Source organism: Haliotis rufescens, unplaced genomic scaffold (genome assembly GCF_023055435.1).
Source record: "Haliotis rufescens isolate VD_foot unplaced genomic scaffold, xgHalRufe1.0.p SCAF_4, whole genome shotgun sequence".
NCBI lineage: Eukaryota > Metazoa > Mollusca > Gastropoda > Lepetellida > Haliotidae > Haliotis > Haliotis rufescens.
Genome location: NW_025964112.1, coordinates 29,181,751 through 29,209,445, shown reverse-complemented (window position 1 = coordinate 29,209,445; position 27,695 = coordinate 29,181,751). Strand labels below are relative to the sequence as shown.

Below are 27,695 nucleotides of genomic sequence, written 5' to 3'. Positions count from 1 at the left end.
TTGGCATCCCATTTTACACTTTGTGGAAGCTCTTTTATCAATCCTGTCGCAGTATTGAATAGCTTTGACAAGATGAGGAAACGATTGACAATATCCATAAGAGGATCTTCAAATCATTACTGCGTCACATGCTCAAGGCAGATGTGGGCTGATAATGGAACTGGAACACTGTCGAAACGGGCTCGTCTTGTGCCAACTTCGTGATGGTAGTCTTTTTTACAGTCTCTACAGATAAGTTTTTTTGTGTGCTTCTCCATTGAAGCCTCATTCTGGGAACCCGAATACTGTAACTTTTAAACTTTTCCTATCTCACACTATGCATTTCCTCTAATTCTTCGATCTTTGTGTGGAAACGTAGTAGAACAAAGTTTCCAGCTTCAAAAACACCACCCACTCAAACACCTCCCACACATCACAACTGTGATCATGGTTCACACACCACTAAAATCCCGTGCGACACGACCCCCTAACATATCCAGCACCCTCATTCTCAATTCTACCGCTATGGTGTTCGGACATTATTCTTGAACAGAGAATTTTGTTTTGTTTTTGTTTTTTTATATATAAAATTTAATACACAACCTCACTACTAAAGTTTACCATAACCACGAAGAGAGAGTGGTATTAATTACGATGACTACTGTGTACCACCTTGTCAGAATTGAATCTCAACTCACTTACCTTAGTGTTCGATAATGGCGAAAGGTGTTGTTTAGGGTTTTTCGTGCATGTTGTGTTTCCTCCGATTTAAAACCCAAACGATTGTGTTATCCCCTGTGGCTGTACCGTCGTTTTCTTGCTTAACAAAATATTATAGTCAATTTGGCAATGGTTACATCGCTATCTGTAGAGGAGGATCACTTTTCGTCTCGACTGCTGCGATTCCCGCCTCTGTGCGGACCACGCCCCTGTCCACGTGCCTGCTCCCTGGCTTCTACAGTCATCCTGTATTTAAATGGCCAGTTCATCATGTTGGACTACGGCCCTTTACTCAGCTTGGGAAGTCAAGCCGTCAACTGAGGGTTGCCTCTTCCCCCAACACACATCACTCTGGACAGCGCTCGTGTGTTGGGAGCTTTTGACCACGTGATCGGAAAATATGCTGTAATTTCCTGTTCTGCGTAAGGGTGAATTACCTATCACGCCGAGATTGCTGTTTGTAAACAAGACTACCATGCTGACTTTGGTACAGGCTGATCTCATGCGAGCCGTGCAAAGCATTACAGTAGTTGTCAATGACTATACGTGCGGTCTATCACATCATCACAACTCCTTTTGTCGTCGCATCGATACCGGAATGCACAGCGCTTTTTCCGGTGCCAAGGCGATGGAATCTATTGTCTCTTCACCAGCTCTACACATCACCGATCAACCTGGCAGGACATGTCATCCCTCACTTATTCAAGCCGAGATTGGTGAACAGCGACATTTTTGGGGGGGGGTATATGATCCTAATGTTAGCCACGTCCATTCGAGGCACGGTGTTTGCTACTACCGCTCTTCAATGTCGTCCCGATTACCCTGCTTCGTACGATCAGCCAACCGGTAAACTACATCTTCAGAATAGTTTTTCTATGAGATACTAGATCACATGCACCTCCGTAAAGTTTTTACCATCGCTTTATAACACAAATTTTGTGCAATGTGTACTTGAACGTCGATCAACAGGCGAACTCATCTCCACCTCAACAACTCGGAAGTTCAACATTCTACATATGGTAATATGTCCGCTACCCCATTCCAACCGTCTCCAGTCAACAGACGACCACTTGGATTTCCACAACTTGAAGGAGAACCACCCTTCTTGTCACTGGCGGTACACTACCCTTTGGAATTCCTATAACCAATGGCTATGTACACGAGTGACTAAACCAATTGCTGTTCGTCACACAGGAATCCGTAATACATTTTACCTGGATGAAGGGATTCAACAATTACTCAGACTACAATAATTACCTGGAAATTATTAACACAACTACGTTGGTTAATAAATTATCAGAAGTCCGACTTACTACCATTCCAGGATCTCCATTCCTTGGGATCAAGTCTAATGAGCCAGACTAACATCCTAGTACCAGAACACAATGAGGAACACCTTTGTGATGGACAGTGGAATCGATTGTTTGTACAGGAATTTGTTTACACAAGCTGGAATACAACAACCACCTGTAAGTGTTCATGGATACCTCACTTCAAGGTCGGGGAACTCACTTCAACTTGGAAGTAACATCAGACCTATGGTCAGAAGCAGTCAGCTCTACCACATCACTTATCTGGAATACGAGGCTGTAATCCGGGTAATATTTCATTGGACCCCACAGTCAACGTCTGATGATCGGGACACTCATATCAACTGTGCCATACACTATACACCTTCAAGACACGATGAAATCAGAGACCCTCCTACAGTTGACTTTTCAACTTTGGTAGACAAGCTCAACTTAGCGATAAAGGCAAGACATATACCGGGAGCAGCCAATGGATTAGCAGACACCTTATTCAGACCAGCCAGACTATCACCAACAGAATGGAAGCTACTGCCGAAGCATTCGAACTGGCAATAAAAGAAAAGGTGGTCTACTAGTAACCCTATTTGCATCAGATAACATTGAGGCACCAGCGCCGGACCCACTAGCTTGGTCAGTTGATACTCTGACAATATCATGGGAGAACCTAAACACGTATGCGTTTCCCCCACCAGCCTTGATACCATGGATACTACAAAGATCCTACACACGAGCTACCAACAACTGCTGTTGGTAGCGCCTTCTGACCGACAAGAATTTGGGTTCCAGAGCTCGTTGTACTGGCAGGGATTCCACTACTAAGACTTCCAAACTGGTCACATCTACTGCTACATCCTCCTTCCAATCAGGTCCATCCAAGACCAGTATTATACGAACTTCACGTATGGAGTATATCAAGAACAGTCTCGCTGAGGATTTTCCATTAGAGCAGCTAAGGCAGCCTCCTTAGCACAAGAATCTCTGTGACGATAAATGGAAAAGTTTTCACCAGTTTGCAAGATCCAGGGGTTTCCGCAGCCAGGCTACTATACCACAAGTAGCAGATTACCTATGTCACCTATGAAGTACAAGGCATCTTATGGTTCGACACTGGGCACTAACTGGGCAGCGATCAGTTCTGTACCAACAACTCATTAATGGGATAAAACTTGCTATAGTTCCCGAAACGTTAGATCTACACAGATCTTTCAGACTGCGAGTAATTCAGGTGTTACCATGACCTCAGGCTCCAAGGTTCATCGCTGTTGCTGACTTTCGGACATTGATTCGCTCATACCACCATACTACATGGACAAATCTTCCAGACTTGGCCCTCCAGCATGGGATCTCCCTGTCACTTCTCCTGGCTGACTATGAACCTCTTGTGGATAAAACCTCAAATTTTTACATTTATGATGATCCTCCTGCTTGCGCTGGCTGCAGCTCGTGTTAGAGGGACTCGTGCTTAGACGTCGGTTGAGTCCGGTTCTAGTGTCTTCAACAAGATAAGTTTTCTAGGACAACCGGATCGTCTTTTCAGCCTCCACCACTCTCATTGATTGACAGCTGATGTCATGGAAGATGTCTCACTTTGCCCAGCCTGAACCTACAAGATCTACTTAAAGGCATCTCAGACAATCCGTCGCTGTCGAAATCATGTTTTTCTTCCACTTGTCGACGGCTGCAACTTCTGATGTATCTTGAACCACCATCTCCACTGGCTGCATTCTATCATCATCAGGGTCTACACCTGCTACAGCTGCTTCCAATCCTCATGAGACGAGGGCAGTGACTTCCACTTTGGCGTTGCATAGTATTGCACACTTTCAGCCATCATGGAGGGATGTTTTGGCGTTCTGATATGGTCTTTGCCTCCTGCTCCTTTTGGAATCTCATTCGCCAAGGTCCAAGGTCACAGCAGCCACACAGCGCAGATGAGGAAGCCCAGCGGACTACAAGTCCCAAGTCTGGTTTCCTGTATATACTGCAATATTTTCATTTATTGCTTGTGTTAATCGGGTTTCCCAGACAAGCTCCCATTAGGAGGGTATATATGCTTGTCTGTTGGGACTTCGGTCTACGTCAATAGAAGCCACCATCCGGTGCGGCCATGTGTTTAAATGGTGTCCCAATCTTCTACCTGCTCACCTCAGTCTTTGCGCATGTGATGTCTCAGTAGTTGATTGACGACCTGTGTGATAAACAGGTCTAAATCAACAGAATTCACCATCCGGTGCAGCCATTTGTTTAAATGGTGTCCCGATCTTCTACCTGCTCACCTCAGTCTTTGCGCATGTAATGTCTCAGTAGTTGATTGAAGACCTGTGTGATAAACTGGTATCGTTTGATAGGTTGATGAAGAGAAGAGAGATGCCAAGCTGGTCCACCTTATGTCCTTGGGAGCGTATGTGTGAGGTTTGGTTTGTAGAACCTACGCCGGGGACGGGGTGTTTCCAGATTCAGTATTTTGGAGAAAAAAATATTTCGAATAGTATGTGAAGAAAAAAATTACACCGTACCCCTTCGAAAGCGAATTTTGGAACAACAGGGTGATAAGAAACTTTGACAGTACAAATTTGAAAAGAAAATCACCAGACATGTTGATTTAGCGACTTAAGACTGCCTCAATGGCCAAATGGTAGAGCGTCCATCCGGAGAGTTGAAGGTCCGGGGTACCCCTAGTCGAAAGGCAGATCCATCTCCTGCACCCTTGATGAGCTTGATACTCGATCTTCTCAAACAGCAACAATATATGATGAAGATGATGTTTGAGACGAAGTTCTCTCAAAACAACGTAGGGCCTACACCAGTACAGCCATATGGCCAGCCAACAGATCTGCGGTCCCAGCAGGGTACCACAAGGCCAAAAGCACCACAAGCACCCTACTGTCGCCGCACGGACACCAGGATATTTAAGCCGGGTGACCAGTCATTCACCCAGCCGACCGTTAGATCACCGTGCGGCTATGACTACACAACTCCACGGCTAATCCATTGCCGAGTAGATAGGCCTACTGGATGATGTTCATCAGCAGACTGTACCCAAGCCAGAAGCATGGGCCACATTGGACCGTCCAGCCCAACATTATACAGACAGAGTGGAGGATCACCGCACAGGACCTGTTGCTCACGGGCAGCCATCACAAGCCACACGGACTTTGATCATACCGGAATCCTGGACACTGGCAGAGGATGAACCACACGGGAATTACGTTGAGGACTACTCCCCACGGGAGCTACCCATGGTCACTCAGAGGTGGAAGAGGAGTACTATGAAGATACAAATCAGGCTGACAACACACCTCAGCAGGATTTTACGGAGGGTTATACATTTGTAGAACTCATTGAGGAATTATTTCACCTCATGCCTGCACTCCAAGCACCTGTGACAGACAATTTGCCACCTCAGATGCCGGAATAAGGGGGATATCATGCTCCCATGTCTTCTCAACACATCCACCAGACATTACCTTGGCCAAGCTACGCAGGCAAGGTTGTAGACCAGATGTCTGACAATCTGCTCAAGCTTAGACATGAGGGTCGACTACCCTTACCCCCATTGAAACGGAAGTTAAATAAGACAAACGATGCTCTACTTCCAGATGTCTTCACAGCAATTATGTCAACAACTCTTAGCCAAGATTTGTTCTAAGGCCATTTCCAAACAAACAAAGAGGTTGATAATGTCACAGCCCATATCAGCTCACACGACATTCAACATAATACTGCTACGTGTAATAGGCAAAGTCAGTCAAGATACAACGGAAAGATTCCAAGCATCAACTATCAGCCTAGCTCTCAAGGCTCTTGGATGTTCCAAATCCCAGAAGTGTCCCTGGGACCAAAAAGACTCGACTTACAAACAGCCTCCTAAGAAGAAGTTTGTCCCCTCCGGGAAGGATTCATTCCAACCAAGTTGGTGGTACGACAAACACCAATCTTCTCAGGAATCTTTTCGTCAGCCAGACAACAAGAAACAAGGATCCAATCGACGTGGAAGACCTGGAGACAGAGGCGAACATACATTCTGCCAGTCATGCCGACGTTATAGACCCTTTCAACCTGGTTACGTCAATGGATTGCGATTTACGCCTACTGTCTTTCAACATAATACCGACTCAGGGACCAGCCTTTTGTCATATGCTGAAAATTGGAAGCAAGTTACACCCAACCACTGGATTCTAGACGTCGTGGCTCATGGATAAAAAAATGCACTTCAAGAAACATTCTGTCCTGAAGACCTAAGCCATCGGACACAGATTTCATCTAGTCGGAGCCAGACTAGCAGCAGCAGATCTGGCCGTCAGGAAGCAACTGAAGAAGTAAGCCATTCGGAGACTAGCACAGACCAACAACACCAAGGGCTTTTACTCTCCGGTATTCCTAGTCCCAAAAAAGTATGAGATCGATATGAGGATGATAATCAACCTAAAGATCCTCAACAATTATTACCTGGTACCTCCACCGAAATTCCAGATGTAATCCGTACAGCTCAGCTACACCAGAACATGATATTCTTGGTCCAACCAATGACATCCCTAGGCTCCCTAGGTTCAAGACATCATATACATCAGAGCAAGATTCCAACTAAACAAGGGATATCTTTGCCCACCAGAGGATTGATTCCTATCATGATGATTCAATCACTATCAAGTCTACCCAACAGGTCACTGAGTTGGTGGATGTCTCTTCTAGGCAACTAAACGTCTCTACAGGATATGACCTCTAGAAGAAGGCTGATTCTATGTCCTCTACAGACATGGATCAATTCACTACGATCCAAGACCCCAGAATTCAAGACTCAGTTACCTACTAAAGTAGTATGAGACCTGCATTTGTGAACCCACAGAGAACATGTGATGAACGGCATCCCTCCGACTTATGATCACCATCTATTCACAGATGCGTCAGATTTGGGATTGGCAGCCCATATGGACGATCTCATGGTACAGGTATCTTGGAGCACACGAGAGAAGAACTTTCATATCAACTGCAAGGAAATGAAGGCCATCTATTACGCCATCCTAGCATGAAAGATACGTCTATCCTTAATCATCCATCTTCATAGCCACGGACAACACCACAGTAGTGGCTAACATCCAGAAGCAGGGAGGAACCAGATCCAGCTCCCTGATGATGGAGACTACACGATTGTTTGTCTTGGCAGACTACATCAATTGCCAGATGGAAGTGAGTCATTTACCCGGGAAATTGAACATCCTTGCAGACAACCTTTCTTGCCAGTGAAGAATAGTGGCAACAGAATGGACCTTACATCCTCAGATCTTCGTTTGGATAACTACGTTATGGGACACACCTCACCAAGATCTATTTGCCACTTGCCTGATACATCAACTTCCGGTCTATGTCAGTCCAGTACCCAACCCAAGAGCTCACCAGATCGTTGCACTATCGATGGACTGAACGGGTCTATTGCTTACGCATTCTCTCCGTGGTCCCTCCTAGATAAGGTCATCCACATCGGCATGATAATCCTGATAGCACAAATTTGGCCCAGCAGGGATTGTAACTAATGCTATATCTATCCCTATGGTAGCAGATTTTCTAATACATCTACATCAGGACAATAAATTCTGACATGGGAAGATAGAAGGTTACAGATCGGCTCTTCATTCTGTTCTACAGCATGACAGATTCTCAATTGGAAACCATTCCATCCTAAACAAACTAATGAGATCCCTTCTACTTGAAGATGTTTGCACGCCTTGTATCATTCCCAAGTGGAATCTATTCGTAGTACTACCAGCACTTCTAACGGAACCTTATTGAGCCCATAGCTAAGGCCACCCTACTCCAATTGTCCAGGAAAGCATCCTTCCTTCTAGCCATGGCGACAGCACCAAGAGTTTCAGAATCATGCCTTGGACTGTTCTAGTCTCACTCATGATCCATACAGGACCTCAGTCACTCTAAGATCGTTACCAGACTTTGTAGCCAAAAATCAATCTTCCACTATGGGACCGTTAGGTCAAAGACACTATACCATTCCTGCTTTGGGACCAACAGTGGATCACCAAGATAGACTATTATGTCCCATCAGAGCTCTAAAGTTCTATCTCATGTCTACAGATTCACATAGATGTCATCGAAGGTGACTTTTCATATCGTGCAAGACAACAAAGACCTCACCAAGACTACAATAGCGGAATGGCTTAAAAATACTGTTGCAGAGAGTTATACACACACAGAACTCCACACCATGTTTTGGATCCTGCTCAGCTCACGAAATCAGAGCCCTAGCCATGAGTCTTGCGCCATGGCCATCAGTCTCAGTAGAACAAGTGGTGTCTAGCTGTCCGTGGGCCTCACAGAACACCTTCACCAGCTATTACTTGCGTGACATGCAACCGGACCTAGGGGGCATATATGCCCTGGGGCCCATCGTTGCAGCGCAAACTACCTTGTTTATCCTGTTTAGGATGGATTAGATCATAAACAGAAGTGACGTCAGCAGCAGAAATAGCAGTACAAGGTTAACTAATCAAGAATTAACGTCTTTGGTGGAATGAGACCTTGAGAAGACTTCATTATCCAATACAGGATGTGACAAACCGGAAGTGACGTCAGCACCGGTATTAGTGTCAAATTTAACAAGAAATAGACCAGAAATGACTTATCATGGCGAAAAAGATCAGCAAATGTAACGGTAATTCTAGTGAAGATATCACATTTTTTCATGGACATCAACTTGTAACAACACCAGCCAGGGCACACATCCTTCACAGAACTGGGGACACCACATTTCTGTCTACCACCCAGTTCACAGTGGATTGCCAGGAGCTCAAACCTCGTCTCCGACAAAATGCAGGATTCAAGGTTATTGTGCATCGTGATTTAAATGTCACGGGTCAAGGACTCTCTAACTGAGAACATCCTGACTTTACCGGAATTAGGTCAACTGACCTAATGTTAGCCATGCAGGGTCATTGTACCAGATTGGTTTGCATGCTTACTGGTACTTAATGCTGCAACCATTCGATCAGACACCTGTCGCTGTACATCAATGTGACCTAGGTGCTGTTGTACAAAGCAATCTTAGCACTAAGGTGATCATAACTCCCACTCCAGACTTATGACTGTCGTAGTGCTAAGGTTGTTTTGTACAACGACACCCAAGTCACGAACTTCAGTAGACATCCGATGCCAACTTGAGCAGTAACGAGGCACCTCCCTTCATCATCACCTCAATATAAGATTGAGACCGCTTGTACGACATTGTACATAGGCAATTGGTTGGGAAGCGCATTTATTTAGTCTACATGGGATCTGGCATTGGTTCACATATGAACACAATTTTCCACATCTCTTCAAGACAAGACACAATTAGAAGCCCTCCTGTAGTAGATTTTTCACCTTAACAGTCTTGTAGACATCCTATTTCGCTACCTGTTCTTCAACAGCAGCTTACACCTTGTTAGAGGCAAGTGTTGCCGGGATTGCACACATAAGCCCAGGACTTGACAATAAAAGGCCTCTGCACATACGCCCAATACAGCAGTTCCTGGCGTCTAAAATCAAACTGTGATACCATGTCCGGTTAATCGAACCCCCTAGATCCGTCACAGTTTTTGTTGGTAAATCAAATAAATATGCACTCAGCCTTTGATATTATTTTATAGCAACAATGCATATGACTAATATAACAACAATGACATCATAATTCAAAATGGCGCAGCCCAGTAACCTGGGATGTCGCTCTATGAACTCATCGAAATTCAAATTTGATGTAATTTACAGCAAATAAACATAATCCCTAAACTGTTAAGTTCATACTGACATAAACACAAATGTTATCCACAAATTAACATGGAAAAGTGCCTATTACAGAAGATAAACGAAAACAGGACAATGCTATGCATGATAATGTTTATGTCTTGACCCTAACAGTTATCCCTATTTTAAAATTACCCTTAAGTTTGTATCGCTAACAGTGACAAAGGTTAGCAAGTAACATACACTTGATATTATCCATGTCCGTTTCGAGCGTGGTATACAGGGAAAGGTTCACATGAGGATGTGCTGGGATTTTATAGCTACGAATCAGCTACCAGGACAACCCAACAGGCCCTTCACCATTCCACCAATCTCTACGATTGAGGGGGATGAGGAAGAACTCTTATTGTGCCCTGTGACTGTGCATGCACTACGAGTTTTTATCCGTCGCTCCAAGACTAGTCGTTGTACATATAAACAGCTGTTTATTCCAGTATCCCAGATGTCCAAGACCCAAGTCAGTTGCAACACCATATCTCTATAGTTATGCACAGTCATCCTTCTGGCATACGAGATCACTATCCTTGATCTTCCGAGAGTGAACAGTCCTCGTGAGATCCTGGCGATCACCTCAACCATGGCTCTGTATAGCAATTGTGCTATAAGGGCAATCATGGAATGATGTTTTTGGAGGTCCAGCACTGTCTGGAGATATAGCACTCTGGTTATAGCCCAGCAGGTAACCAACCCCCTACACAAATAATGAACTCCATTCCAGAGCCAGTCTTACCCGACTCGCGCAGTGTTTAGACATGCCTGTTATGGGGATGGCCCGGTAATGGCCCGGTAATTCAGTTTTAAGAGTTTAGCACTCGCTATTTTCTTCTGATTGTTTTTTATCTGGACTTATCGTCAACACTCATTTTCTATCTGTTGACAGGATAGAGCAAGCAATACCAATCGGCGCTTGACACACCATACAGTTTCCTTGACACGTGTGTCTTATGAGAGCTTATCCATATTGAGAATTACATCTGACAGTACCGTCTGATATAGATGCATTAAGAAGTAATGCAGGATAAACTGAGTAAAATCTAAATATGTTTTTACTTTTGCATACTTATCCTGCATTAATACATCTGAGGGCCCGCCAGTTGCAGACCTGACTCCCGACAATATCTTCAGAAAGAAATTATTGCGGGTGACAAGCATAAAAGCTTGATTCCAAAGCAGGATTGGTAGAACAAGATAATATTTTTAGATTAAAAAATAGATTTATTACAAGTTCTGACATCAATTTATATTTTGTAAAATTGACCCCCCACAAAAGACCTATTACTACCACAGCTAGGGAGTCACAATGACACCAAGTTTCAAGAGGTTGCACTCAAGATAAGAGCCACAGATGATATTGCAAACATGAAGATATTTTTCGTATCTTATGCACCAATGTTGTTAACTCCCTGTTAATTTATGTCACCATAATAAGTTTCTTCATAATTAAGGTGAGCTACAGGCTCTATTTTTCTTGTCATCTGACTGAAATGTTCTGGTGAGCAGTGTCATGGCACTATTTTTATGTCAAAGGTTCACTGACAATACTTAAAACATGGGACATTTTGTATAATATATTGTGGCTTGTTTTTCAGGTAATCAATTGTGTGACTGGATGTCAGGAGTGTGTAAATGACATTGCAGCAGCAGAGGTGCTGTCATACCTCCTCCTTACACTGCAGAGCATACCACAGTGTGAGTATAACAAACAAATTAGTACAAATGCAGGAAAATATATCAACTGCCCTAATGACTTGTTGGCATGTGCAATTACATGCTACATTGCTTTTTAGCAGTTTAATTTTTGGACTGATAGTATGACCCTTCATGATTAATAATCTTGAATAGGCCTTGAACTCTAAAGGCATGTTTGACTTTACTGTTTTCAACCTAATTATTCTTTCCTATGCGACATTTTGGTACAGATCTTCTTACACTGATCATGCAAGTGTAATTGTCCTACAAGGTAATGGTTGGCTACAGACTACACTTACAAATGTTCTCATTTAAGGTCAGTGAGCTATGACAATTTTGAAGAAGACTAGGAAGCCATCCAGACATGCCTTGTGACACAGCTTTTTCAGGAGAATTATTCTTGGTATGGGAGAAATCCTATCACACTGTTTGTCTCTCCTGTCTCTGACCCTCTAACTTGGGAATTTGAAGCTCTTATTCTTGATGTGGATGGTTATGTTAACTCACCCATAGTTACTTGGCTTCCTCAGTGAATGAGTTCATGCGCCAACAGTGCCAAAAGTAAGATCTAAGAGAATATATCAGTCAGGATTGACAAGGGAAAGAAAAGGCATTTGGATTCCCTTTTGTTCCATGGTGAAAATCAATTTTGCTGAGTTAAAGTAAGTCTGTCACAAGATATCAATCTTCAGAACCCCCAAAAGATTCTCTCTGATTGTGGCGACTTGCAGTTTTACAATGCTCTGAGGAAGATGGCCCAATTTGCAGATCTATCACTATCACATTGGTGACCTATTGACCTGTTTTACAATTTGCCATATTGGATTGCAAATGAGGCTTACTGTACATATCTTCATACAGAGTGACTCACATCAGCTTATCAGGAACAGAATGTGTTGTGACTATCCCATCTGTATTACATCATTGCCATAAATCCTTTATTTTAGCTGCCATCAGACGATAAAAATCATTAGATTTTCCACAGAAGTCTTCTTCACTGTCAATAACCCTAATAAGTTGTTCAGACAATATTGTTCTGCTGCTTCTTGCTCCTGCATGTGTGCAAGGCAGGAAACCTCACCGCTAGAGTTAACATTTGTAATGTTTTTGTCAATCACACCTTGGTAGTTGTGACACTGTTGTTAATCTCCATATCTTATTTTGGGCTGATTTTTCTCGCTTTTGGTCACATAAGGAGTTACTGTTGGCGTGTTGTGGGAAAGGATTGCATCACCCTCACAGTTGTCGCCTGCAGCTTGCAAAGAGTGTGTGAAGCATTAGGTCACTCTGTTTAGTTGATGCCAGATGCTCTCAGTGGATTTGTTTGCCAAACTGGCTGATGCCTGGAAGTAGGCAGCAAAGTGATCTAGTGAGGTTGAATCATCTACAGCCTCGACAAAGTATTGCACCCACCCTCAGGTGAAGCCTCTGACTGCACCACCTGAGACACAGGGAAGTAGCCATGACCTATCAGCACCGAAACAAGGGATAGCCCTCGACATTTTAAGCAGAAAGTTTGAGTCGGAGGCAACAGAGGGAGTCCCGGCGCAAGAGGAAACCACGTATCTCGGATCAAATCCTATAGACCTGGCTTAGATTCTCCACTACTACTTCAACCTAACGACAATTCCAATTATGATGACTGACAGCTGGTTATCAAAGTTGTAAGTTATTAATACATGACATGTTGCATTCACTACTGTCACATAAAGGGTTTCCTTGTTCATCAAACCAAGTCCAAGGTCAATCAAGTACAGGATATAATTTACGTCTGTGCCAGATTCCAGTTTCTCAAGGGAATTTTATGTCTCCCAGGGGATTCATACCTACAGACCCTGTACATGATCACAAAAGTATGGGATCGTCCCAACAAGTTGCTTTGTTGGTGGATGTTTTGTCTGGGGACGCCCCTGAAAGAGTTAACGTACTGGGGAAGACTTCAGCTAAGACCACTCCATGCATGGATAAATTTTGCATGATCACCCAAGTTTGACACCTACGGTCAGTTCCTGGCAAACCTGATGATGGATCTAAATTGGTGGAATTGCACAGTGGAACTAATGATGGGAATTTCTTTAGTTTTTCTAGTGCCTGATAACTACCTGTTACATGGACAGTTCATTAGGCAGTCTCAAGAGAAGGGTCAACTGCCTCGAGATACACTGCCGCAATCTAACACATCATCGAGACATGGAAGTATCTTTGGACCTATCTTCAATTCTGGTAGCTACGGACACCACCAGAGTGGCAGACAGTTACTCCTGGGAGAACAGGGTTGTGGCAACAGAATGGTCTCCCTATCCAGAGGTATTCAATCACTGAATCAGATTACATCAATGGGATAAATCTGGAAAATGTTAATTTCATATTTTTGTTTGTGCAGTGATCAACATGGCCTTTCACCTATTATTAACATTGATGTCTACACAACAGATGTATATATTTGTCACCTACGTAAGGTTTTTCTTTTTATTTCCAGGTGTCATTTATCATTCAGAATCGTCCGTGAACGATCACATTTCCTCTCTGTATCAAGTTACTATTTTCTATGCAGTATGCAATATTTTTTCTGCAGAGCATGCTCAGTACTACGGATGTGACGTCATTTTGTTTATCTATATTAACAACAAGAGCCTCAATGTCGTTCAGCTTGTTTCCATTGTTCTCTCAGCTGTCATTATGAATCACCGTCATCCAAGGAAAATCTACAACAATCCTTTGCCATCCTGTTGTGTTATGAGGTACAACTGTTTGTTGCTATCGTCACAATGGCTGACAGACAGCCAAGTTTCCTCTCACAGGAATGTAAACAGAAGCTCTCCATATTTGACAGCAGCTGATATTCAACGTCTGACAGACATGGGTGGTAATGTGCCCACTTCCTGGTCCAGACGGACATTAATGCAGCTCTACAATGAAAATCCGAGGGTGATGATAGGCACCAACAACACGGTCACCACCGCTACTATCTCTCAACCAGCTCCAGTCAGTCAAGATCAAGGCGGTGATGTGCCGCTACAGAGAGACAATTCACAGGATTTTGCTCTGATAAATTCTGCTAGTGCCACAGAAAATACAGTGACAGTATTTTCATTACAAAGGGAGATCGCTGAATTGAAGTCTATTGTCATGAACTTGGGACAACAATTACAACCTCCTACATGTACATTTACCACCACCAGTGACAACCCTAGAGAGGAGTCAAGACAAGCCACAGAAGCAAGTAGTGATGTTCCCAGACAGCTAATCAGGGATGTGGCCTCGGATTCACTGCCACACATACACACATTTCATCCACTCTAAAAGGAGGGTACAACAAGGTAAATATGTCAGTTTAGCCTTGCTTCTTCAGGACAATTTAGACAGAGTGTCAGATTTTGATGGACAGACTTTCAACTTATGTGATGAACTAAGGATTAATCGCTTATTAACACTTGGAGAATTCATCAAGGCATTTTGAATATACGAGGATATATACTTTGCTGGCAATGCAGAGAAACGATGTCAACTGGACGGCCATGAACAGACAGTGATTGATTTGGCCACGCAGTATGGTGGGACAGCCCACTTGTTCACAGTAAGAGTGGCAGCCTTTTCTGAGGAAGGTACCAGCATTAGGTGGGATATACTCGATCAGAGACTATGGACAAGAGTTTCATCTGGCTTCCATCTCATGCTTGTAATGTTAGCCATAGCATTACCCACAACACAGAACTGTGTTTGGTTTATAAATACTAGAGAAGATTTTTTATACATATAAAACTGATCGAAAATACAACTGAACAATAGAAAAATCAAAATAGGAGTTGTGAATAGTGACAAATTTTAATTACATCACTGTGTCAATAATTATACGCAAACACGAACGCCGAAGTGAACTTTCCGCCATATTGGATAGTGTTTACAAAATCACGTTTCAGGTACACTGGTTATGAGGTGCCTGTAACATCATGTATATTTCAAACTTAGCTGTCATACACACATCCTTAAATTCCTCATACATTTTAGAATCAAATGACCAATGGTCTTTGTCACTAATACAAAGTGGCTGGATGAAATGAAGCAAAATGTGTTAGGTGTGAAAAGGAACGCTGTGCTCGAAAAACTGCACTTGTTTGAAATGTAAACAAAGCAAAATACAGATTTTACACAGTGTAGCATTTTCTCCTATTTTGAGCTATCAATTTGTTTATTCTTTCAACATATTGGCTAAACATTTTCAGAATAAGCATGGGAAGAGAATAGTAGGAAAAATTAAGGAATATAAAATAGTTACATTGCAATGATTTGCTATTTGCAACATAAATTGTCAAAGTTACCGTCCTGTGTGACGCCATGACTGACGCAAAATCATGCACAACAACAATGGTATTTATCGGAATATTTGACTATTTCAGTTTGTTTCAATGAAAATTATAACAATAAATAACAGTACATAGCTTGGCAGAATGTTTCTGATTACTTACATGTCACATTTATGTATATACAATCCCTGAATCATCGAAAGTCCCCTCATAAAATCCTGCGTACTGTTGACAGTGAACACGCCATTTTGTAAAAGTCGGTCACAGGTAGTGATGTCATACGTCAACATTGTTGTATATATTTGGTAATTTCTTTGCGGTAAAGGTCCTTGAATGAGAGTGCATACGATCATTGTATCATGCTGTTTACAGTTTCAGTTATGATGTAGATTTTGCATATCTTTTATACATTTTTTTCACACAATTAATTTCACTTTGGATATTTGTCAATGTTCAAAATAATATCATATGTAAATATAGGCCACAGCATGTATGAACGAACCTTTGATAATCTCCTGTTTGTTTGAACATTGTTTACATAACAATTGATAGGTTTTTAGTGTCGAATACGATATTTCTTTCCTTTGGACAAGTGTTACAAGATGAAGTGTAAATGTAACTGCAGCATGTACTTATTTCTTGGGATGTGTAATAGTCAATATTATAAGTTCATATAACCAATGTCCTTGAATAGCTGTTTCATTTTATTTTATAACTAAAACTGAATATATTACTTTAACAAAATGGATAATATTTTTCGTTAAAATATATGCACACATTTCTGAAAGAATTGTCTTGGTCTTGTTTTTTATGTCGTTTGATACACAGAACAGTGATATCTAACGATTCGCCAGGTGCGCGTTAGTCACAAACAATTTACGATATATTCCTCTCGTTTTGCATTATATAATCAATGGGTTCATTCTTTTTTCAATATTGTGATCACAGGATATTATACTGTTTACTTTATTTCTCCAGGAATTGTAAAATGTATAAAAATATAATCCATGCCAGGTACCCCATTGGTTCAACCTTAAACGATAATCGTGATAATTCTATGCCAATAGAGCTTTCTTCGCATCTTTTATTGTGTAATTCTGAGATGAGATGACAAGAAATGATAACATAGTAATGAACAAATATGTGTCCAATATTGAATATAATTTTGGTTGTTTTGAAATATTCTTTTGGGTATTTCATTACGTACATTGATGCCAAACAGGTGCATGTCTGGTCCAATTAAGATACACGATAAACTATCTAATTGTTTACATATTTAAGACATTATTTACTTGGTGAAAGCAGTCATTTTATGTTGTGTCGAAAAAGCGTCAAATTCTGTTTTACACATCGAGATTTTCCATACCATGAACGAAAATTAGGGGAGATATATATTAATCAAAATACCATTGTTGTCTTTCTCCTATGTTATCAAAGCCATAAAACCAGCCATGACGTCAAATAGAATGGTGTTATGTTTTTGGTATTTCATTACATTTGATGATAAGGCTAGTGCTCCATTAATAATGGTGCGACATTAGTCAAATTACACTTACACATTCAGAAGAATGTTTGAATCTAAGGACTAAGTTATAGGTTACATAGGGCCATCCATTTCTCTATTACCTCTTTTTTATAATTTATGATTTCATCATTTCTTATGGGTTTTTTTATAACTAAATGTATACAGTTTATTTATCGATATTTGTGTTGGAATAGTTTGGTTCCTTGTGAAAAAAACACCACTAAAATATATTATCCTTACCCACAGCAAATTCTCACCAAGTGACCTGAGTTACAGTAAACTAGTGCTAAGCATAGCAGAGCTATGCCCCCTTTTCTTGATACGTGTGTAACCTCTATGCCGCCTTTTGACGTCATAGAGAAAAATCAGTTTTCGTCATTTACGGCATGCTATTTTTGGCATTGAATGTATGTCGTTATACATACGCATATAACTCCATTTGATATATAGCTATGTCGTTCAGATATTAGGCAGTATTTTGTTCACTCACAGTTTCCGTAAGGCTTCTAAATAAAAAAAATCGTTGCACAGTACTTTTATCGGTGTACGATAAAAAGCGGAGAAATTTACTGTTTTTCAACACAGAATAAATTCTCGGACAACACTTGGAAGTGTATTTTTTTAAAACCGGTTTTATATTTGCTGTTAACTTTTAATATCTGGAAATTTAATATTCTCCACCTCTGCGTAATTTTATAGCTTTAGGTAGATCAAGTGCCACGTGAGCACAATTCTCGCACAACCTTGACTTTTCCAATCTTAGGAAAATGTGCGTCAGAAAAAAAACTCGACATCCAGCGGGTTAAGGCTATGATGTCACATATAACAGATATATAGTAATGAACAACAATGGACAGACAAAGAGACAATGACGTTGCTCTGGACATGGGACATACGGGTGTGATGAACCGACACAGCTCAGGGAATGATCAATTAAGGCACTAATTGTCATACAATAAATAACAGTAATTATCGGGAAGTGATACGGTAGCCCAGGTTGGTTGACAGTCAATATACAATGGAATGTTGGTGAGAATTAACAACAGGGATTAGCGCCTTATGCATAACGACAATTAAGTTATGAAGACATATATATGTCATGGCTACAGGGTACTTGGCCTTTGGAATCAATTGTTCTTCAGACAATGGTTGTCCCAAATCAGTTGCTATGACACAACCAAAGTATGTCTTATTTTGGTAGCTCTATGCATGACAGTACTTTCTGTTTTCAATTTGTCTTACATTAGACATGTGTTTCTCCAAACTGGAAGTGATGTCATTACAGGGGAAATCCCTTCAGGTTCCTCATTATGTTAGCTATAGGTACTTGGAATATGGTAGGATGTTATTGTAGACATGCATTTCACCAAACCAGTAATGGCTCAGAGAGGACTGCTTCTGTTTCTGCAAGTACTTTCAAACATTTTTCTGGTCATTTAGTAGTCTGATTGAAAAAATATAATCTACTACTAATTCCCCACCTACCAGTTCAACTTCCAATTACTGGGTCTGGTTGCCTGAAACAGATATTTGTTATCATGGCCTTATTACTTGTGATATATGTGTGAAACAAGCTGGTAAATATAGTCCTTTATTCTTGTAATTTCAGGTCGTTTATTGACATTGGAGAGCTTGTTCGCCCTAATGTCAAGCACAAAGATAGTGAAAGAAGCTATGTCCAAGGGAGCCCTTATCTATCTGTTGGATCTCTTCTGTAATGCTACACATCCACAGATTCGAGAAAAAACAGCTGAGCTGTTTGCAAAGATGTTAGCAGACAAACTCATTGGTCCAAAGGTCCGCATTATTCTCAACAAGTTCCTTCCTGCAATATTCATGGATGCCATGCGTGATTCACCTGAAGCTAGTGTGCACATGTTTGAAGGTGAGTAGAAATTTGAGAATTTACAGCCGGTTGAACATAAATAATAGTCACCTGAATTATCGTCTGTGGTTCTGTCTGTGTCTTTTCATCAATTCACATTGTCAGATTTGTTTGTTTGTTGTTAACACCACACTCAGCAATATTACAACAATGTGACAGAGATATGAAAAATTCAAATTCTGACCAGACAATCTAGAAATTGACATCATGACCATAATTCCACGTCAGTGTCATACGACATAATCCACACGTAGGGAGACAAGCATAGGTTACTGGGGACTTGCATTTTTACCTTGAAACCCCACAGAAAGACAAGCATAGGTTGCTGGATACCTGTATTCTTACCTGAAATCCCCACATGGGGAGACAAGCATAGGTTGCTGGGGACCTGTATTCTTACCTGAAATCCCCACATAGGGAGACAAGCATAGGTCGCTGGGGACCTGTATTCTTACCTGAAATCTCGATGGAGAGACAAACACCTACCATATTTTCTTGAGTATAGTGTGCACCCAAGTATAATGTGGATTCAGTATTTCGGGGGGAAAAATAAAAAAATATGCGCAGTAAAAATTACACTGTTACCCTACAACGAATTCCGGTGAACGAACGGTTGATAAGAAACTTGGTCAGTACAAATTTGAAATTTGAGATAAAAATCACCAGACATGTTGATTTACCGTTTAAATTGTTTTCTTTATTCTGCTAGGCATTGTTTTACATCCAGGGATTAAGATTACCTTGTGTATTTGTGCTGTGGACCCGTATTCTTACCTGAAAACCCCACCTGGGGAGACAAGCATAGGTTGCTGCAGACCTGTATTCTTACCAGAAATCCCCAACTGGGGAGACAAGCATAGGTTGCTGGGGACCTGTATTCTTACCTGAAATCCCCACATGGGGAGACAAGCAAAGGTTGCTGGATACCTGTATTCTTACCTGGAATCCCCACCTGGGGAGACAAACATGGGTTCCTTGAGTCCTGTTTTCTTACCTGAAATCCCTACATGGAGAGACAAGCATAGGTTGTTAGGGATCTGTAGTCTTACTTGAAATCCCCACATGGGGAGACAAGCATAGGTTACTGGGGACCTGTATTCTTACCTGAATCCCCACCTGGGGAGACAAGCATAGGTTGCTGGAGACCTGTATTCTTACCTGGAATCCCCGCATGTGGAGACAAGGCTAGGTGGCTAGGGACCTGTATTCTTACCTGGAATCCCCACCTGGGGAGACAAACATGGGTTCCTTGAGTCCTGTTTTCTTACCTGAAATCCCTACATGGAGAGACAAGGATAGGTTTCTGCAGACCTGTATTCTTACCTGGAATCCCCTCATGGGGAGACAAGCATTAGTTGCTGGAGACCTGTATTCTTACCTGGAATCCCAAAATGGAGAGACAAGCATAGGTTGCTGGGGACCTGTATTCTTACCTGGAATCCCCACATGGAGAGACAGATAGGTGGCTGGGGACCTGTATTCTTACCTGGAATCCCCACTTTGGGAGACAAGCATAGGTTGCTTGGGACCCGTATTCTTATTTGAAATCCCCGCATGTGGAGACAAGCATAGGTTGCTGGGGACCTGTATTCTTACCTGAAATCCCCACTTTGGGAGACAAGCATAGGTTGCTTGGGACCTGTATTCTTACCTGGAATCCCCACATGGAAAGACAGATAGGTTGCTGGGGACCTGTATTCTTACCTGAAATCCCCACATGGAGAGACAAGCATAGGTTGCTGGAGACCTGTATTCTTACCTGGAATCCCCACTTTGGGAGACAAGCATAGGTTGCTTGGGACCTGTATTCTTACCTGGAATCCCCACATGGAGAGACAAGCATAGGTTGCTGGATACCTGTATTCTTACCTGGAATCCCCACTTTGGGAGACAAGCATAGGTTGCTTGGGACCTGTATTCTTACCTGGAATCCCCACATGGAAAGACAGATAGGTTGCTTGGGACCTGTATTCTTACCTGAAATCCCCACTTTGGGAGACAAGCATAGGTTGCTTGGGACCTGTATTCTTACCTGAAATCCCTACTTTGGGAGACAAGCATAGGTTGCTTGGGACCTGTATTCTTACCTGGAATCCCCACATGGAAAGACAGATAGGTTGCTGGGGACCTGTATTCTTACCTGGAATCCCCACATGGAAAGACAGATAGGTTGCTGGGGACCTGTATTCTTACCTGAAATCCCCACTTTGGGAGACAAGCATAGGTTGCTTGGGACCTGTAATCTTACCTGGAATCCCCACATGGAGAGACAAGCATAGGTTGCTGGAGACCTGTATTCTTACCTGGAATCCCCACTTTGGGAGACAAGCATAGGTTGCTTGGGACCCGTATTCTTATTTGAAATCCCCGCATGTGGAGACAAGCATAGGTTGCTGGGGACCTGTATTCTTACCTGAAATCCCCACTTTGGGAGACAAGCATAGGTTGCTTGGGACCTGTATTCTTACCTGGAATCCCCACATGGAAAGACAGATAGGTTGCTGGGGACCTGTATTCTTACCTGAAATCCCCACATGGAAAGACAAGCATAGGTTGCTGGAGACCTGTATTCTTACCTGGAATCCCCACTTTGGGAGACAAGCATAGGTTGCTTGGGACCTGTATTCTTACCTGGAATCCCCACATGGAGAGACAAGCATAGGTTGCTGGAGACCTGTATTCTTACCTGGAATCCCCACTTTGGGAGACAAGCATAGGTTGCTTGGGACCTGTATTCTTACCTGGAATCCCCACATGGAAAGACAGATAGGTTGCTGGGGACCTGTATTCTTACCTGAAATCCCCACTTTGGGAGACAAGCATAGGTTGCTTGGGACCTGTATTCTTACCTGGAATCCCCACATGGAGAGACAAGCATAGGTTGCTGGAGACCTGTATTCTTACCTGCAATCCCCACTTTGGGAGACAAGCATAGGTTGCTTGGGACCTGTATTCTTACCTGGAATCCCCACATGGAGAGACAAGCATAGGTTGCTGGAGACCTGTATTCTTACCTGGAATCCCCACTTTGGGAGACAAGCATAGGTTGCTGGGGACCTGTATTCTTACCTGGAATCCCCACATGGAAAGACAGATAGGTTGCTGGAGACCTGTATTCTTACCTGGAATCCCCACTTTGGGAGACAAGCATAGGTTGCTTGGGACCTGTATTCTTACCTGGAATCCCCACATGGAGAGACAAGCATAGGTTGCTGGAGACCTGTATTCTTACCTGGAATCCCCACTTTGGGAGACAAGCATAGGTTGCTTGGGACCCGTATTCTTACCTGAAATCCCTGCATGTGGAGACAAGCATAGGTTGCTGGGAACCTGTATTCTTACCTGGAATCCCCACTTTGGGAGACAAGCATAGGTTGCTGGATACCTGTATTTTTACCTGGAATCCCAAAATGGAGAGACAAGCATAGGTTGCTGGATACCTGTATTCTTACCTGGAATCCCCACATGGGGAGACAAGCATAGGTTGCTGGATACCTGTATTCTTACCTGGAATACCCACATGGGGAGACAAGCATAGGTTGCTGGGGACCTGTATTATTACCTGGAATCCCCACATGGAGAGACAAGCATAGGTTGCTGGGGACCTGTATTCTTACCTGGAATCCCCACATGGAGAGACAGATAGGTTGCTGTGGACCTGTATTCTTACCTGGAATCCCCACATGGGGAGACAAGCATAGGTTGCTGGATACCTGTATTCTTACCTGGAATCCCCACCTGGGGAGACAAGTATAGGTTGCTGCGGACCTGTATTCTTACCTGGAATCCCCACTTTGGGAGACAAGCATAGGTTGCTGGATACCTGTATTCTTACCTGGAATCCCCACTTTGGGAGACAAGCATAGGTTGCTGGGGACCCGTATTCTTATCTGAAATCCCCCCTTGTGGAGACAAGCATAGGTTGCTGGATACCTGTATTCTTACCTGAAATCCCCGCATGTGGAGACAAGCATAGGTTGCTGGGAACCTGTATTCTTACCTGGAATCCCCACTTTGGGAGACAAGCATAGGTTGCTGGAGACCTGTATTCTTACCTGGAATCCCCACATGGGGAGACAAGCATAGGTTGCTGGATACCTGTATTCTTACCTGGAATCCCCACATGGGGAGACAAGCATAGGTTGCTGGGGACCTGTATTCTTACCTGAAATCCCCGCATGTGGAGACAAGCATAGGTTGCTGGGAACCTGTATTCTTACCTGGAATCCCCACTTTGGGAGACAAGCATAGGTTGCTGGAGACCTGTATTCTTACCTGGAATCCCCACATGGGGAGACAAGCATAGGTTGCTGGGGACCCGTATTCTTATCTGAAATCCCCGCATGCGGAGACAAGGCTAGGTTGCTGGAGACCTGTATTCTTACCTGAAATCCCCACCTGGGGAGACAAGCCTAGGTTGCTGGGGACCTGTATTCTTACCTGGAATCCCCACAGCAGACAAGCATAGGTTGCTGGGGACCTGTATTCTTACCTGGAATCCCCACCTGGGGAGACAATTATAGGCTGCTGGATACCTGTATTCTTACCTGAAATCCCCACTTTGGGAGACAAGCATAGGTTGCTGGAGACCTGTATTCTTACCTGGAATCCCCACATGGGGAGACAAGCATAGGTTGCTGGGGACCCGTATTCTTATCTGAAATCCCCGCATGCGGAGACAAGGCTAGGTTGCTGGAGACCTGTATTCTTACCTGAAATCCCCACCTGGGGAGACAAGCCTAGGTTGCTGGGGACCTGTATTCTTACCTGGAATCCCCACAGCAGACAAGCATAGGTTGCTGGATACCTGTATTCTTGTGACCACAGGTAATTATATGTGTACCAAATAAATAAAGTTCAACATTGAAATACCCATAGTCTTGAAAAGTTCAAAATATGTGTTCAAAAAGACGATGACAAATAACCCACCAAACTTAGTCCAAAGATAGATGCACTATTCAGACTCGACAAGTCATTTCTTGGAAATCAGCGAGAGAAGTCATTTCTTGGAAATTGAGTAGGCCATTTCCATTGTAGGGGTGAAAGGTTGTAGAAATAGTATTAAAAATTCTTAACCAATATATTTCTCCAAGAAACTTTATGAATTAACATTCTACTATTTATTTTACATGGGGAAGTTTTATTAGGTAGTAAGCAATTACCCCAGTAAATAATCAAAAAAATAAAAATTATTGCCTCTCCACCCAGAACTTGGATGTGGCAGAACTTGACCTACATCACGGTTACTCACACAGTGTGTCTGGGAATGAGCCTGCTGGTACAACGCATAGCCGCTTTTTAGGCTGCGGACATGCCAGATATTTTGACAAGAGGAATCTGCATGGTTTGAACTGTCAATTTCAAGATTTCATTTGACATATTCACCGGTATCAAATTTTCATGATGACTTTCTCCTATTTGACACTTGGCAGTTGACAATGTACTCGAATAGATAAACCACCCTGTTTAGCGAAAACAACCACCCCGTTTTGACCAATCACAGTTCTTGGTCCTTTCCATTTTCTGCTATCACGACGTTTGTAATAAACCTTTTCTCCAGAGGTATACTTATCTCCAGGATTCTTCAAGTTGTTTGAGGATGACACAAGATACACTTGCATCAACAACCAGAAATTGTATCTCCTCCACTGGGTCACCAGTTCCATCTGGAAGGTTCCAAGCTAACAGCATCCTCTTTGACCATTCAGATACTACTGGACAAGTGTGTCATGCAGTAACCAGAAGATATGGATCACAGCCATAGTTTTTATTCTCCAATCTTCAAAAAATAAAACACCACCGATATATGCATGATCATAAATCTGAAATACTTGTTAATGCCCGTGGTTATTCCAAATGGAATCAGTAGACAAAAAAAATGCTCCTCACTCGGGACTGGGGAGAGGATGATGAGCCTCGACCACTCTGGACAAGACTCTCCCAAATCGAATCTTCCAAATCGAACTTTTGTAATATCTCTGGTTTATGGCACATCCAACCAAATCAGAGATCAACCCGGTACAGGAGACAACTTATATTGGAACCCGATTCCAACATCAAAGAGGAATTATTTGACAGAGGAAGATGATTACCTGAAGATACCCACTCCTATGTTTGGTACATTAAGTCCTTATGAGATCAGAGTATTTTCCACATCTTGTTTCGTGGAAACAGTTTCAGTTGAGCAAGAGGTCTCCATCTGTCAGTGGCACACCTAAAACACTTTTATTACGTACTGTCGAGGAAATGTACAACGAGGCATGGAAGGAATATTTAGCACAGTGCCAGTGGTCCCAACTCATGCAACCCTCAACCAGTAGCTCCCCCTTCCTTCTTTGGGTGGGGTGTTATCTCCTGTCATATCCCTCTCAGAAGTCATAGCAATGATGTCAAAGCTGCTGGAAGTGATGCAGTGGTCTGGAATGTTGTGTTGGACCTTGACTGATTAGTAGGGATTGATGATGTCACATAAATTGGGAAATTGGACGCAAATATAAAGGTAGTTTGTTGGAAGTTTAACACATGTGTCTTTCACATTTTTCCGAATACAGGCCTTTTGAGGTGATTTCAGGATTATGTTCACCTAATATTGGTCCATAGAAACTAAGAGTTTTGGTTGGAGACATATTAAGTATCCCGAAATACTGGATTTAAAAGAAAGAAGACCAAATTGGGACTGGAATCATGGAATTTGGGTGAAAATTCCTTTGTAAATTCAGTATAACTGCTAGCTCTCCAAGGTTTTACTGGATGTCAAAACCCACTGATTCCTCAGGTATATTCTGGTAATGATGTAATAGAGGTTTTGTATTTGTAGGAATTATCAAAGAGTAGTTATCATTGTTTTAAAGTATTCTACTACCTCTATTACATCAGGAGTAATCACACACATCCTTTCCCAATATCTGCATCAAAGTAGCTGTTGCTGGAAAGAAGTGAGAGCTTCAAGCAACCCCACCTCTATCCCCAGCCTCCAGCCTCATCCCCCTGCCCCAATTTAATTTGTCCAATAGGGAAATCATTAGTGATGCATATGCAACAGGTAGGGTAAACTAAGTTATCAATATTAGGTCATAAACATATGTCACATGAAAGAGGAAACATAATGAAAATGCATTTGTAATGATTTATACTTATACATAAGATGTTCTGTAGGTTTGATTTTGTTCTCTAGGCTCTCATGAAAACCCAGAGTTGATTTGGAATGATGAAGCACGGGAGAAAGTGTCTGAAACAGTGCACAAACTCAAAGATGGGTAAGTACAGGATTCTTTAGCCCTATATACAGTGCACAAACTCAAAGATGGGTAAGTACAGGATTCTTTAGCCCTATATACAGTGCACAAACTCAAAGATGGGTAAGTACAGGATTCTTTAGCCCTATATACAGTGCACAAACGCAAAGATGGGTAAGTACAGGATAATGACAAGATCAACACAACAATAGCTAAAAAATGTATCATTCATTATTTTGGGGCATATGGGTATTCTCATTATATACATATACACATTAAAATAGTACATGGTTACTATGAAAGACTTTACTTTAGCGTATTCCTGAATAGGACTTGCGCACTCCATACTTGTTTGAGCGTAGGGAGACTTGACTGAGTATGTGAAAGTGGATGTTGAACATTATACCAGATTATACCCAAGTAGACGAATGATGATGAATGACTTAAGGTTAAATTACTTGAGGGGGGAATAGTATCCACCTGAATTACCATCTGATAGAGTGGATAGATTACCCAAATTATTATTAATGATAATTGTGCAGTTGAATTGATGAGAATCCCCAAAAGTAATTAGACCAGAAGAGATAAAAAAATGAACATTATGTAATGGTACAGAATCAAATCTTGTGCAAATCCTATTTGATGACTGGTTAAATTCACATATGAATACCACATTAGCATAGTCAGTATGGTTACATTATTGTCACCTTTGTGCCATTGATATCTGGGCTTTACATATGGAAGGTTGGGATTTTCTGATATAGCGAGTGTAACACGCTGAGGTCGAATGTCCGTTGTAGACTTTGTCTTTGTACCCAGCCATATTTAACAAGTTTTTGAGGCACTGAATAAAGAACTTCCTGGATAAGGCACTACCACTGGGTGACACAAATAAGGGGTCATGAGGGGAAGTTCCAGATTGTTTCCTGTGATACATGTAGGTCAGCATGTTTGTTACTGGGCAAATTGCAGTATTCATCCAGTGCAGCACAATGTTAACACCTTTGCAGAATGGATCAGTGAGTGTAAGGAGTGACAAATCGCTAGCAAATAAAACTTCTGAATTAAAACACAAATTGACATGCGAATTGAATCTATCTTTGAGGAATGCGAAAAATACCAGGTAACACAACTTGGTACGTATTGACCTAGTAATGGGCAACCGAACATATACTCACATGCAAAAGAAACACAAGTGGTTTTAAGCAAATAGGTACCCAACACGGAACCATAAATTGATACGAGTTTTAGCATGTA

At 42.2% G+C, this 27,695-nt stretch overlaps 1 protein-coding gene across 1 annotated transcript in view; it reads left to right on the top strand.

Moving 5' to 3' along the window:
- LOC124150126 (dnaJ homolog subfamily C member 13-like) overlaps nucleotides 1–27,695 on the top strand; it is a 592,425-nt gene that overhangs the window by 471,313 nt on the left and 93,417 nt on the right. The window contains exons 48-50 of the mRNA XM_046522050.2: nucleotides 11,390–11,489; nucleotides 18,928–19,203; nucleotides 26,378–26,459. Of these exons, the coding sequence (XP_046378006.2) occupies nucleotides 11,390–11,489; nucleotides 18,928–19,203; nucleotides 26,378–26,459 (458 nt within the window). The remainder of the gene's footprint in view (nucleotides 1–11,389; nucleotides 11,490–18,927; nucleotides 19,204–26,377; nucleotides 26,460–27,695) is intronic.